This window comes from Triticum dicoccoides, chromosome 3A (assembly GCF_002162155.2).
Source record: "Triticum dicoccoides isolate Atlit2015 ecotype Zavitan chromosome 3A, WEW_v2.0, whole genome shotgun sequence".
NCBI classification, from domain to species: domain Eukaryota; kingdom Viridiplantae; phylum Streptophyta; class Magnoliopsida; order Poales; family Poaceae; genus Triticum; species Triticum dicoccoides.
The window spans coordinates 749708517-749722427 of record NC_041384.1 but is presented as its reverse complement, the minus strand read 5'-3'; the positions used below and the strand labels follow the sequence as shown (position 1 = coordinate 749722427).

The 13911-nt window shown below is 46.4% G+C and overlaps 2 protein-coding genes across 2 annotated transcripts; one reads left to right on the top strand and one right to left on the bottom strand.

Moving 5' to 3' along the window:
* Positions 1-7545: 7545 nt before the first annotated feature.
* On the bottom strand, positions 7546-8751 carry LOC119273264 (1-aminocyclopropane-1-carboxylate oxidase homolog 1-like). Its single transcript, XM_037554489.1, has 2 exons — positions 7909-8751; positions 7546-7809 (listed from the first exon to the last, which is right to left on the bottom strand). Exons 1-2 carry the CDS (start codon positions 8749-8751, stop codon positions 7546-7548), a joined length of 1107 nt encoding a protein of 368 aa, XP_037410386.1.
* A 526-nt stretch (positions 8752-9277) lies between these two features.
* Positions 9278-12392, top strand: LOC119273635. The gene is made up of 4 exons (XM_037554736.1): positions 9278-9422; positions 10971-11063; positions 11287-11764; positions 11927-12392. Exons 2-4 carry the CDS (start codon positions 11005-11007, stop codon positions 12179-12181), a joined length of 792 nt encoding a protein of 263 aa, XP_037410633.1. The 5' UTR covers positions 9278-9422; positions 10971-11004; the 3' UTR covers positions 12182-12392.
* Positions 12393-13911: the final 1519 nt, after the last annotated feature.

The window sequence follows — 13911 nt, the reverse complement described above, 5'->3', positions numbered from 1 at the left end:
CTCGCAATCGTGGCCATAACGATGCAGCACACCGACCCTACACGGCCAAGCACACACAACCCAACTTCCACTAGTAGAAAAACGATCTTATGTGAGACACATTAGTCTCGGTTCGATTTTGGTCCGGTACTAATGGTACCATTAGTCCCGGTTCAAACGGCTATGCATTAATCCCGGTTCGTGTTGAACCATTAGTATCGGTTCGTGCCACGAACTAAAAGGGTGGTGGCAGACCGGCGTCAGGCCAGGGCCCCACGATCCCCTTTAGTAGCGGTTTGTGTCACAAACCGGGACTAAAGGGCTAACCTATAGTCCCGGTTTGTGACACAAACCGCTATTAAAAGGGGTCTAACCTTTAGTACCGGAGTGGACTGATTTCCATTTTTTGGGGACTTGTTGCTCATGCACCACCGGAGTGGACTGATTTCCATTTTTTTACGATTCATATTTTTTGGTTGTTGGTTTTTTTGTTATCTTTTTAATCGGTTTTTAGTATTTGTTTTTCCCGCCTTTTATTTCAGTTTCCGGTTCTTTTATGAGAAAAAAGTTCGCCGAAACCTATTAATAGGAAATCTGTTTTCAATATCTCGACGTGAGAAATAAAAAGCTGAAAACGGGTTGAGATTTGTATGCATGGTTTAACAGATAAAACATTTTGAATAAACGAAAGTACAGAAAAACAAAAAAATTCACAAATGATGCACATGCAGTTCGCCACTTATCAGCACGTGAAAAAGTTATCCGCTAGAGCTATTTCTCACTTTACGTGAGTGTTTTGCTCCGCCTCGTAAAGAGAATCTCCCGCGCTGTTTCTAGTGGGCCGTCCCGTTCGTGTATGTTTAAAAGAAAAGGAACAAAGAAAAATTGGAGAAACCTGGATAAGTTCCCGACTGATAGACCAAGCGCAACACTGTTAGTTACCAGGCCAGCCTCGCCCTTGTGTATAATTCTAGCGCTCGTCCTACTTGAGGCTACTGGAGCCGTTTTTTTTTCATATTTTCTTCTGTTTCTTTTTTTCTCCATTTCTTTTCATTCTTGGTTGCATTTGTTTCTTCGTTTTTTGTTTTCTTACATTTTTGTTTTTTCTTCATTTTTGTTTTGTTCTATATTTTTTCCTCCATTTGTTGCCTTTCTTTTATTTTTTCTTATGTTTGTTTTCGCTCTCACTCCACATTTTCGTATGTGTCAAAAACCATTTTTTTAATAAGCGACCAATATTTCTTGTATACACGTTCAACATTGTCTGAACGCTTATTAATGTTTTTTTCAAATACTTGCTCAACATTTTAAAAGTTATTCCAACATTTTTTTAATACTTGTTCATCATTTTTAATTATATTCAATATTTTCGATCAATCTATTGAGTCTGCCCTATAAGTGTCACAAACTGCCTTAGAATTCGCACTACAATAACACCAAATAATTTCCTCGGTGGTGCTTTGCTTCAACCAGTTGGACATGCTTGGCACGGCCAAACCCGGCCACGATCGATGATGGTCTCAAATACCAAGGCACCTTGCTGGGAACAACACCCTTAATGCTGGCAGGACGCTTCTTCAGTGTTATCATACAAGGCGTCATGGCTCTCGAAACAGGCGCAGGTGAGCCACCACGGCTGCAGGTGGGATCGCACTATGAGCCATTCAACCAGACGCTCCTAGGGTGTCAAGTGGGATCGAACTTATATTCCACTTGTAAGTCATTTAGTTCAACTTAGTTCAAAAACATCTCAAACTTTGACTTGTGGATTTAAAGACCACTTAGAAGTGGGACTTTTGATTCCTCTCTCTGTTTCTGATGAGAGACCACGCTCAACTTGATCAAAACAAAAGATAAATAATTGCACATACGGACATTGGGGGGGAGACGTACTAGCGTCTGCGGGCAGGTCGAGCCCGGCGTCACCATCGTGTCACCGCTCTTCCTCGCGCCAAACAACCCGCCTCCACCACCACTTGGGACGACAAGCAAAAGAAGAGCAGTGGGATGCCACTTATATTCTACTTAAACTGTTGGTGGTTTTAGTTAGCGACTTGATAACTCCCACGGTTGCTTTCAAAGAGCAATAGTATGTTTGTCTGACCGTTCAACTCCTGACTTGCTTACAATTATATACTAGTCTCTCCGTCTCAGAATATAAAATCATTTTTAACTCTATAAATGGTCTTATATTTTGAGCAGGGGGACCAAAATATAAAACATTTTTGTAGGCTAGTTAAAAAAGTCTTGTATTTTGATACAGATGAAGTAGGTAGGACTGATCTCACGATTGGAGGACAATCGCCATAGTCTGGAGTCCTGGACCACTTTATTCGAGTAGAAGTGAGGGATTAAAACCGCACCAGAAATACAAGGTCCTGTAATAATAGTATAAGACGTACATAATTGATGGAGGGTCTCGCACAATCCCAATAGGGTGCGGTGCTTCTCAATATATAGCAGTAGGTATTACATGTACAAGGTAGATACGAATAGGTATCTACAAACGTATACAACATGGATTCTAACACCCTCCCTCAATCTTAACCGGTGTCAAGAAGGTTGAGATTGCGCCGACAAACTTCAAACAAGGGAAGTGACAATGGCTTAGTGAAAATGTCCGCAAGTTGATCTTTCGATGAGATGAACTTGATTTGTAGTAGCTTTTGTGCAACCCGTTCCCTCACAAAGTGAAAGTCAACTTCGATGTGCTTCGTCCTTGCGTGGAAGACAGGATTGCATGAAAGATATGTAGCTCCAATATTATCACACCACAGAACTGGGGGTACATCTTGAGGAATACCCAATTCCTGCAGCAAAGACTGTACCCAAATGAGTTCGGCAGTAGCATTAGCAACAGCTTTGTACTCAGCTTCTGTACTACTCCGAGAAACTGTGGCTTGCGTGCGAGCATTCCAGGCGATCAAATTGGAACCAAAGAACACAGCATATCCCCCTGTAGATCGCCGGCCATCAGGATCCCTGCCCAGTCCGCATCAGAGAAAGCAGACAACACTCTAGAGGTGGTCGGTCGAAGATGCAAACCGAAGGAGGCAGTGAGACGAACATAACGCAGGATGCGTTTGACCGCAGACCAGTGTGTGTCACGAGGCTCATGAAGATACTGGCAGACACGGTTAACTGCAAAGGAAAGATCTGGTCGAGTAATAGTAAGATACTGTAGCCCACCAACAATACTGCGATACTCTGTAGCATCACCAGGCGAGAGGAGAACACCAACATCAGCACAGAGCTTCTCAGTCACAGTCATGGGTGTGGTGACAGGTTTACACTTCAGCATGCCCGCACGCCGGAGAAGGTCCAAAGAGTATTTCTTCTGAGTGAGTGAGAGACCAGCAGCAGTATGAGTCACTTCTATCCCCAGAAAATAGTGAAGAGGACCAAGATCCTTAACAGCAAAGTCATGTCGAAGACTTAGTATGAGTTTATCAACTGCAGTAGATGAAGAACTGATGAGAATAATATCATCAACATAAACCAATAGATACATCGTGAGCCCAGGGCGCTGTAGAAGAAACATAGACGTGTCTGCAGTAGAGGGAACAAATCCATGTAAACCGAAGAGCAGAACCAAGACGAGCATGCCAAGCACGAGGGGCTTGTTTGAGACCATAAATTGCTTTATGGAGCCGACAAAGATGATGTGGACGATCTGAATCAACAAAACCAGGAGGTTGTCGCATATAAACCTCTTCCTCTAGGACACCATGAAGGAATGCATTCTGGACGTCCAACTGTCGAAGAGACCAACCACGAGTAACTGCTAATGAGAGAAGAAGACGAATAGTGGTAGGCTTGATGACAGGACTAAAAGTGTCTTCGTAATCAAGCCCATATCGTTGTTTAAATCCTTTGGCAACCAGTCGCGCCTTGTAATGTTCAATAGAGCCATCAGCATGCCTTTTTACTTTAAATATCCATTTAGAATCAATCACATTTACCCCGGAAGGAGGAGGAACAAGTTGCCAGGTCTCATTTCTCTGAAGTGCGAGGAACTCCTGTTCCATTGCATTTCGCCAGTGAGGTATGGTCATTGCTGCTTGAAAATGTCGAGGTTCGAACGTCGGATCAGATGCAGCCTGCGCCATGGAAGTAGCCAGCCAAGCAATAGTACCATCAGTTCGTTGCTTCGGTTGGAAAATGCCGCTTTGATTGCGTGTATGCACCCGTCGAGTAACAGCAGGGGCCGGCGGCTGGACGGGCGATAACGGTCCAGAAGATGCCGACACAGGCGACACAGGCGGAGCCATGACATGGTCAGTCGCAGGCGTTGGTGGCGTTGGGGAGCTCGGCTCGGTATCCAGCGCTGGTGAGTCAGCGAACACAGGAGCCATGCAAGACCCGGCTGACTCGGGAGCCACGAGCGGCTCAAAGCGCGGCTCCGGCTCGGCGTGTCGTTCGGCTGGATCCGGCTCGGACCGAGCCGCCGTTGCATGGCGCTGCATGCAATCAACGTCTCGCGCATGCACGTGAGCATCGCTTGATGCATTGGTCTGAATTGCTTGCATGTGATCATCGTGAGCTGCTGTATCATCTAGCAACTCTAGCTGTGCACCTCGCCCAGTACCTGTACCATGGTTAGGAAGCAAAAAAGGAGAGTATGCAGCATCTACAAATTGGTCAGATGAAGGACGCGATGGAGAATCAGAGTTGCTAGATGGAGTTTGTGATGCGGGTAAATTAGAAAAGGGATAAAGGTTCTCATCAAAGACAACGTCACGGGATATATAGACACGATTAGACGGAACATGAAGACACTTATACCCTTTATGAAGAGAACTATACCCAAGAAACACACATTTTTTTGATCGAAACTCAAGTTTGTGACGGTTATAAGGCCGAAGGTGTGGCCAGCAAGCACAACCAAAAATCTTGAGGAATGTATAGTCAGGTGTCTCTTGGAGTAAACACTCAATGGGTGTTTTCATGGCTAGAACTCGTGTGGGAAGCCTGTTAATGAGGAAGCAAGCTGTGGAAAAGGCATCAGCCCAAAAACGAAAAGGTATAGATGCATGTGCTAAGAGAGTTAGACCGGTTTCAACTATGTGTCGATGCTTACGTTCAGCGGAGCCATTCTGCTGATGTGTATGTGGACAGGACACACGATGTGTAATCCCAAGTTTCCCAAAAAATGTGTTGAGATTGCGATATTCCCCACCCCAATCTGATTGAACATGAAGAATTTTATGGTTAAGTAGACGCTCAACATGAGTTTGGAATTGAAGAAAAACATTGAACACATCTGCCTTGCACTTAAGAAAATAAAGCCAAGTAAATCGACTATAAGCATCAATAAAACTAACATAGTAGTTATGACCACTAACTGAAGTTTGGGCAGGACCCCATACATCTGAAAAGACAATTTCAAGAGGAGCTGTAACTACACGACTAGACAACGGGAACGGGAGCTGATGGCTTTTGCCTTGCTGACAGGCATCACACACGGACTCATCTTTTTTGCTAGACTCGACTGGTAGTTGATGGCGACGAAGGACATGACGTATAATGGGAGTAGCTGGATGACCAAGACGTGAGTGCCACTGAGATGGCTTGACACGAACACTGCTGAAGACACTGAACCTTGAAGGTGCATCAAGTGGATAGAGACCATGCTGGAAGTGACCTCTAAGAAGAACGTCCCTCGTTGCGCGATCCTTAACAAAGACATCAAAAGGGTGAAATTCAACAAAAACGTCGTTGTCATGAATAAGTCTAGGAACAGATAGAAGATTGCGAGTAACATCGGGAACATGAAGAACATCGTGAAGTTGAAGCTCCCCAGATGTGCTAGTCGGAAGAGAAGATTGACCAATATGTGTAATGTGCATACCTGGCCCGTTTGCAACGTGAACCTTGTCATGGCCGAGGTAGGGTTGGCTTGAGTGTAACTTGTCCATCTCATTGGTCATGTGATCCGTAGCTGCAGTATCCATGTACCAGCTTGAATCAATGGGGTAGGAGGGAGTGTGCCCATGGCCAGAACCACCAGAGCCAATGGGTCCTTGAGTAGCCATGGCAGCCTGCCTCTCATTGTTGCGTCCATCATTGCCGATCCCTAGAAAATCACGCTTAAAGCGTTTGTGGCAGCGAGATGCAACATGCCCCTGAAACCCACAGAGCTGGCACGTGGGGCGACCGCCGTTAGGACGACCACACGTAGGGCAGGAGGATCCAGACTTGTTGTTGGTGAAGCTCTGCTGCTGTTGTGATGGCGAGGGAAGAATTGCCTTGCCACCCGACGAAGAAGACATGTTCCCACCGGTGCGGTAGGGTTGTCGTGGACCGCCACGAGTCACAGCATTAGCTGTGGAGAAACCACCATGAACCTCAACCGATCGTCGAGACTCAATGCGTTGCTCAGTCTGAAGAAGTCGAGCATAAAGATCGCGAGGAGGCATCGGAGTGTCGCGTCCTTGAACAACCTCGATCAGCGAGTCATAATCACCATCCAAACCACCCAGAATAAATCCGGTGAACTCCTCATCGCCTAGAGGCTTCCCGATGGCAGCAAGAGTATCGGCTAGGGTTTTAACTTTGTTGAAGTAGACGGTGGCCGAGAGATCAAGCTTCTTAATATCCTGAAGTTGCCGACGAAGAGCCATGGAGCGCGCCGTGGATTGGGAGGAGAAACTGCTCTCTAGGGTTGTCCAGGCGTCTTGGGAAGTTGCAGCAAACAAAACCATGCCAGCCACCCCCTCCGTCAACGACGATTGGATCGCCGAGAGGATGGCTTGATCTTGCTGTACCCAGCTCGTGTGCGCCCTGTTAGGAACTAGGTGCTGCGCGCCATCAGCAGTGGTGGCGAGGACGGTCGGTGACGGACACGGTAGCGATCCATCAACATAGCCGAGAAGATCGTGGCTACGGAGGAGAGGAAGAACTTGTGCGCGCCAGTAGAGGAAGTTTTCCACCGACAACTTGATCGTCAGCAGATGCGCAAAGTGGAACGGCGCCGGAGTGGGCACATCGGACACCATGGGCAGGCGAACAGGAGCAGGCCGGACTGCGGCAACCAGAGGAGCTGAAGAAGCAGACGGCATCAACCCGGCCATGAAGGAGCCGAGGTTGCCGGCGCTGGCTGTAGCGGAGCTGACGACGAGGGCGTTCTGCGCGCCGTTGGTGCCGGCGAGAAGAGCAGCAAGGGTGGGAGAGAAGACCCCCTGCGCGGGTGCAGCGGCTGATGGAGCGGCGACGGCTGTCGAAGGGGCGACGGCGGCGGCCGAAGAAGCAGCGGAAGTCATGATCGTAACCTATCTGATACCATATAAGACGTACATAATTGATGGAGGGTCTCGCACAATCCCAATAGGGTGCGGTGCTTCTCAATATATAGCAGTAGGTATTACATGTACAAGGTAGATACGAATAGGTATCTACAAACGTATACAACATGGATTCTAACAAATAGCAAGTACTCCCTTCATTTCTTTATACAAGGCCACTATCAAAAATACATTTTGCATCAATACAAGGCTACCAACAGTAACCGAGGCAAAAGGTAATGATGCCGATGCCGATCGAGAGACAGCTGAGCTCTGGTACTAATTAAGAGCTTGGTTCGCTCGTGAGCGCGAATTGCTGGATGGACGAGCTGCCATTCCCGAACTTGCCTTTTCTCGAATCCATGAACTCAGTCATGGTGAAACTCCGGTACCGTCGGGGCTTGTCTGCCGTCACGAGCTCCGGGAGAGGCTCGATTATGTGGGAGTCGCTTGGATTGAAGAAGAGGGCGATGGATACCCTTGATTCCTTCATCGACTTGACCCTCACCCTGTGATCTATGCTAATGGACTCATCGTTCGAAAACACCTGCATGAGACATTAATTACATGCATGGTGTGCGCGCCTAAGTTGGCGACGGAAGCAGAAGCAGAACAATCGCAACGCATGCTTATATACTTAGCTTACCTTGAGCAATTCTGTGATGTTTATTAAGAGCGTTCCAGCCACCAGCGGCACGTCTATCCACTCCCCATCGTCGACATGCACCACGAGCCCTCCGACGGCGTCCTGCACCAGCACCGTGAACAGGAATGGGTCGGTGTGGTCCATACCGCCGATCACCTTCGCGGGCTCCGGGCATGGAGGATAGTAGTGGGACGCCATAGACGCAGCCTCCATCTGCATAGTCTTCTCGAGCCACTCTGCACCGACACCGAGCGCCTCTGACAGCAGCGCCCCGATCTTCTTCTTTCCGAACTCCGCCATGACCCGGTGATACTCAAGCAACGGGTCCCGGCAGCTCGCGGGGAAGTGGCCCATGTCGGGACCCGGCGGGGCGAGGCTGATGGTGAGGCTGTCGCGCCAAGGCAGGACGGGGATGGCGTCGGGCCTGGCAGCCTGCCGTGGCTGGTCGTTGCGGTACGTGCTGAAGCTGACGCCACCGACGGGCGCGAGCGTGTAGAACGCCGACCGGACGGCGGGAGGCAGCTCGTGGAAGGCGCGGACGGCGGACAGGGCGGAGTCAATGACGTCAGCAGGGACGCCGTGGTTGGTGACGTAGAAGATGCCGCAGGTGCGCGCGGCGGCGTGGACGAGGGGCACGATGACCGAGCGTGGGAGAGAGAGGTCGATGGTTGGGATGATGAAGTTCGTCGTCCCGAGTGGCGGTGGAGGCGGGCTGTTCGGCGCGAGGAAGAGCGGTGGCACGATGGTGACGCCGGACTCGACCAGGCCGCAGACGCCGGTGCGGGACGCGTAGAACTCGTCGAGCGCCGCCGTGACGTCGTAGTCGTCTCTTGTCCCGGCCATCCTTGCCTTCCGCTAGCTAATGATATGTGATGAGATGATCTAAGATGTAGTCTTCCCACTTAGCTCTATATATAGGACACATCTTGTCTTCTTGCAGTGGCCTGGGTTGCTCTCGGAATATGCCTGCATTTGGATGCTAACGTATCCTGAAGGATTCCGGCAATTTATTTTAACGGGTTTGCTAAATCTCATTCGAATGAGAAACTAATTGGTCTTATTCAATTTTTCGACCGTCCGATTGAGCCACGCGAAGATTCGTGCTTCCTCCGGGTGGACTGCTTCGTAGCGACGGGAGGCGCAGCCCATCTGTTTGTCCCGCTCGTGGACCGTTCTGTTTTCTTTTTTTTCTTCTCTTTTTTGTTTTGTCGGGCCGGAAGCGACGCAAGGGGGTAGCGAGTTGTTGCGGGCTGGGCCTCCGAATTGTTTTTGTTTTGTTTTTGGGCCGCGCTTGTTCAGAATGCGAACAGTCTAGCCCTGCTACTAATGTCCAGACGTGTTTGCTGTCGTCACTCTCCTCGCCTCCTCGCCCCACTCTCCTCGCCTCTGTTCCCCTTCCCATCGTCTCTTTTTCTTCCCGTGGTCTGTTTCCCTTCCTCCTGTGATTTTTCGATCTAAGCGTGCAAGTACTTGGTGGGCTTGTGGCGAGAGAGATGGCAGGGGAGGCCGGCGAAGTGAGTTTTCGTTTTCTTTTCTTGTCATTTTTGTAGATTTGTTTTTTGCATTCTAGGGTTTGTTCTACTGTAGTTCATCATTAACTTGGGGGAGGGGAGGGGGGCGGGGTGATGAATGTTTTTTGAGTGTGGAATGCTCATGTTTGGTCTAGAGCGGTTTAAATGTTTTTTGATTGTGCTCCTAGGTACAGATTCTGCTCTGTATGTAGTTGTTCGTCTACATATAGCTGCTAAATAGTAATCATAGGCACAGATCCTGCCTTGTATTTTTCATAGATACATACACTGACTAGAACCAAGAATTTTAAAATATCAAGGCTTCAGTTTTATTTACCAAATGTCCTATCAATAGCTGTTTTTGGATCCCCTGTTTATCTTTTTTTTAGATCCCCTGTTTGTGGGACTATATGCAGCAGATAGCACCCAGATCCTCTTCTGCTTATCTATGGTAGAGATAGTCCCTAGGCAATAATGTCATGACTTTGTTTTTTGTGATGAAAATCTCTTATGTGTGCATCAAGTTTTCCTTTTTCTTTTGTGATAATTGCCTGCTCTGGTTCTTCTTCATTTTTCAGTAGCTGCCTTCCAGTCTGTTTGTTGGTTGATGTTCTTGCTTGTTCTGATTTTGCGTATCATTTCCATGTGTTTTCTGAATGAGCACCTGCTGCATATTATTTGATTGCTTATACATTGCATGGCTTCCATATTATTAAGGTGTCTCTCAAACAGGGGGCTGCCCTCTGTTTTTTATGGGTTGTGCTCAATTTTTTAGGAGCGCATATATGATTATGGCTTCTCTTAAGTTTATTCATCAGTCTCTTTTTACTTTATATGTTCGCCATGTGGAATTGATAACTTTGATTAGTTGGAGCTTGCTCGTGTTCTGTGTCCGGTTGATCACCATAGTATGTACTGTAATACAACCCTTTCCTGGAGCACTTGCTTGTGCAGAATTTTTAGTCTGTTTTTTTGTTCTGTTTCCTTTTCATCGAGTCGATCATTCACTTTATGTATATAATTTTCGTTCTTAAGAACTAATAACTTACATCATGTAAATATAGTTTGTGAAATTAGAATCTCCTTCTTGTCGCAAAAGAAAGCGTACGTGATTTCGATTTCGCGTCATTTTTAGGCAGTGGAAACTAGCCTAAGGCCTTAGCTGAAACCGTCCCTCTGCTCCTGCACAAGATTTCAAAGATACTCTATTATTTTCGTTTGTCAGACACTTATACGCTTGAATATATTTTAAGTTAATTTAGTAATTTCAGTCAATCCCCGCCATGGCAGTCTTGAACAGATGAGTCAAGGAAAAGAGTGGCCTAGGAGTGTCTAGTTATCAGATATGTGCTTTTCCATTTTGGTTTAGGTCATTTTGTTATGTTCAGTCAGTTCCGTGATCCATGCACATAATTGTTTTTGTAATTTCAGTCAATCCTCATTCTGAAAGAAGACTGTTGTCCATCCTGTTTCAGGCCGCCCGACTTTGGACCTTTGAGGAAATGCTTGCAGTCAGCCTGTCCCTTAACTGTTTTTTTTTTATGTTCTCAGGTTTTTTCTTGTGAGCTATGTGGGAACTTCTGCCATGGCGGTGCTGACAACAACTTCAAGATCGACATTCGTGATGAGTTCCTGTCTAACGCGGTAATCAGTTAGTATTTTGCGCCTTTATGTACTTTGTTATTTGTTTCCTAGTTCAGCCGCAGTGCATCAATCAAGTGGTGCATCATTTTTGTACAAGTCATGGTAAAATTCTTTGTGTATTTTGCCATGGATGGTCGCGCTCTTTTGTATTCAGTCATGTTTTTTCTATGTTATGTACAGTTGATTATTGTTATTTTCTTATGTTTTTTACATTTTTTTGTAGACTGTGCCATGCAATGCAAGAGTCTACGATCAATGGCGTTACCAGCGACTACATGCGTTTTGAAGCGCATGGACGCAAGTACTCTGTCGACATTGTGAAGGGGGCACACAGGACCAGAATCAAGGGGAGTGGCTGGAAGAAATTCACTTCTGAATTTTCTCTTCAGAAGGGTGCTGTGGTCATTTTTGACTTGGACAGGCGTCCCCGCCAGGCACATGTTGTTGTTCAAAGTGATGACTTGGACATAGTTGAAGGAAGCTCTTCAGACGGGGATGCTGATGAAGAGATGATAGATGGAGACATCACAGATGTGGATGAAGACGGTGGCAGCATAAAGATCGAGTATACAAGGGGTCTAACTCTGAATGATGCACAACAGGACATTCTCAATGAACTGGTGCTCAACTTCAAGTCCAAGTTTTTAGGAGTATCTTTTGTACACTGTCTTACTACAACTGACACTCAAGTTGGACAAATGGTATGTTTTGTTGTTTCTTTTTTATTAAAATTTGCTTTTTGTGTTTACTTTATTTTTGTTTATATGCATATTTGTTTTCTTAAATGCATGTAGTTTTTGTTGCGTTGCTTCAAGCTTTTAATTTTTATGTTTTTTGTTTTCTATTCTTTGTTGTGGATACAGAAAGTACCAGAGAGGGTTGCTACAAGCTTAAACATCCCTAAAGGAGGGTTGGCTGGTGTTCGTTTAAGCAGTGGGGAGGCAAAGACTCGCGTCGAATACCAGACGTCTACTGATGGACGTATAGCTTTCAACAAAAAGCAGTGGAGGCGTTTCCTTTCAAAGACTACCCTGGGAATCAATGACTGCATCTTCATGTTCTTCAAGGCCAGCAAGAAGTCTTACATGAATGTTACTGTTGTCGTCAGCAAGCTTTAAGTTTTATTTTCTTTTCGAGAAGCTATGTTCCTAGTTATGTAGTATGCTGATGCAAAACATCGCTGCGGTCGTTTGTTTATGCGGTTGACAAGAACCAAGTAACCCCCCCCCCCCCTCGTCGTTTGCGATGTTTATTATCTATGTGTGTTTTCAAAACTATGTGGAATATGCGTTTCTCGTAATGATAAGTGATGTTATATATTTTTGATCAGTATGTTCTTTTAGGAGTAATTGTCTTTACGTTTTTTCAATACTTTTTTTGTTTATGATTTATAACGATAAACACCCTTGCCTTTCACGCACTATACATGCAATTTGTTTGCCCAGTTCTTTTAGTAACAAAAATATTGTTTTTTCATAGACGCCTTATTTTTTTGACAGTAGTTATCTTGAAAGTCGTAGATCTACGAGAGTGCTGTCAAGGTCCGTAGCTGCGTGTGTATGTCTTTTTTTGTGAAGGGGCCCCTAATTGCGTCTCAACAACCGACTTCTAACTAAGGGGGTGTACGTGCTCGGAACAGCTTGATTTTTGATTGATAAGTTGTTGATTTATTTTTCATCTATCAACAGCATGAAACTTTTTCGCTGAAATGAATGATTAAGTGTTTGGTTTCTTAGTCCTGTAGTGAGATTTAATTTTTGCAGCTTTAATTGTATTTAGTATCTCCTAATAAGCACAGTCCAGAGTTGAGGCTTTGCCGTAGGATGCATCTAAATTATCTCATATCTAGATTATAAACCGTAGGGTGCATTGTGTCAAGATTCGTGTTTTTGTAACACGCGCTCGCAACTCGAGCTCGATTTTTTGGCCCACCTGCAAGTCCAACATTGACTCTCAACTGGGGGGCTGACCTTTTTGTTTGAGTTTGCAAGTCCACCCTCGACTCGTAACATGGGACTCGTAACTAAGGGTGTTTTGTGTTTTGTCAGGGCGCTCAGTTGCCAGTCGATCATCAACTCGCAACTAAGGGTGTCCGTGTTTTACGAGGGTCCACACTTGCATATCAACTATCAACTTGCAATTAAGGGTCTTTTGTGTTTTTCGAGAGTCCCGAATTGCATGTCGGCTATCGACTCGCAACTAGGGGGGTGCCTGTGTGTGTTTTGTCGGGGCCACCAGTTGCATGTCGACCATCGATTCGCAACTAAGGGGTGTGTGTGTGTGTGTTTGTTGTGGCCCCCAGTTCCAAGCCAAACATCGACTCACAACTAACGATATGTGTGTGTTTGTCGAGGGTCCCCAGTTGTGTGTCAATAACCGTCTCGCAACTATGGGGAGTGTGTGTTTGTTGAGGGTCCCCAGTTGCATACCGACCATCGAGACATAGTAGGGGCATGTGTGTGTTTGTCGAGAGATCCTAGTCCCATGTCCACCATCGACTCGCAACTGGAGTGTGTGTGTTTCTCGAGGGTCCCTAGTTGCAAGTCGAGCATCGACTCGCAACTAAGGTTGTTTGTGTTTTGTCGAGGGCCCCCAGTTGCATGTCAACCATCGACTCGCAACTACGAGGAGTGTGTGTTTGTTGAGCGTCCCCAGTTGCATGGCGACCATCTACTCGCAACTAGTGGGTGTGTATGTTTTTGTCGTGGCACCTAGTTGCAAGCCGAGCATTGACTCGCAACTAAGGGTGTTTTCTGTTTGTCGAGGGTCCCTAGTTGCGTGTCAATAACCGTCTCGCAAAATAGGGGGGAGTGTGTGTGTGTTTGTGTTTGTCGAGGGTCCCCAGTTG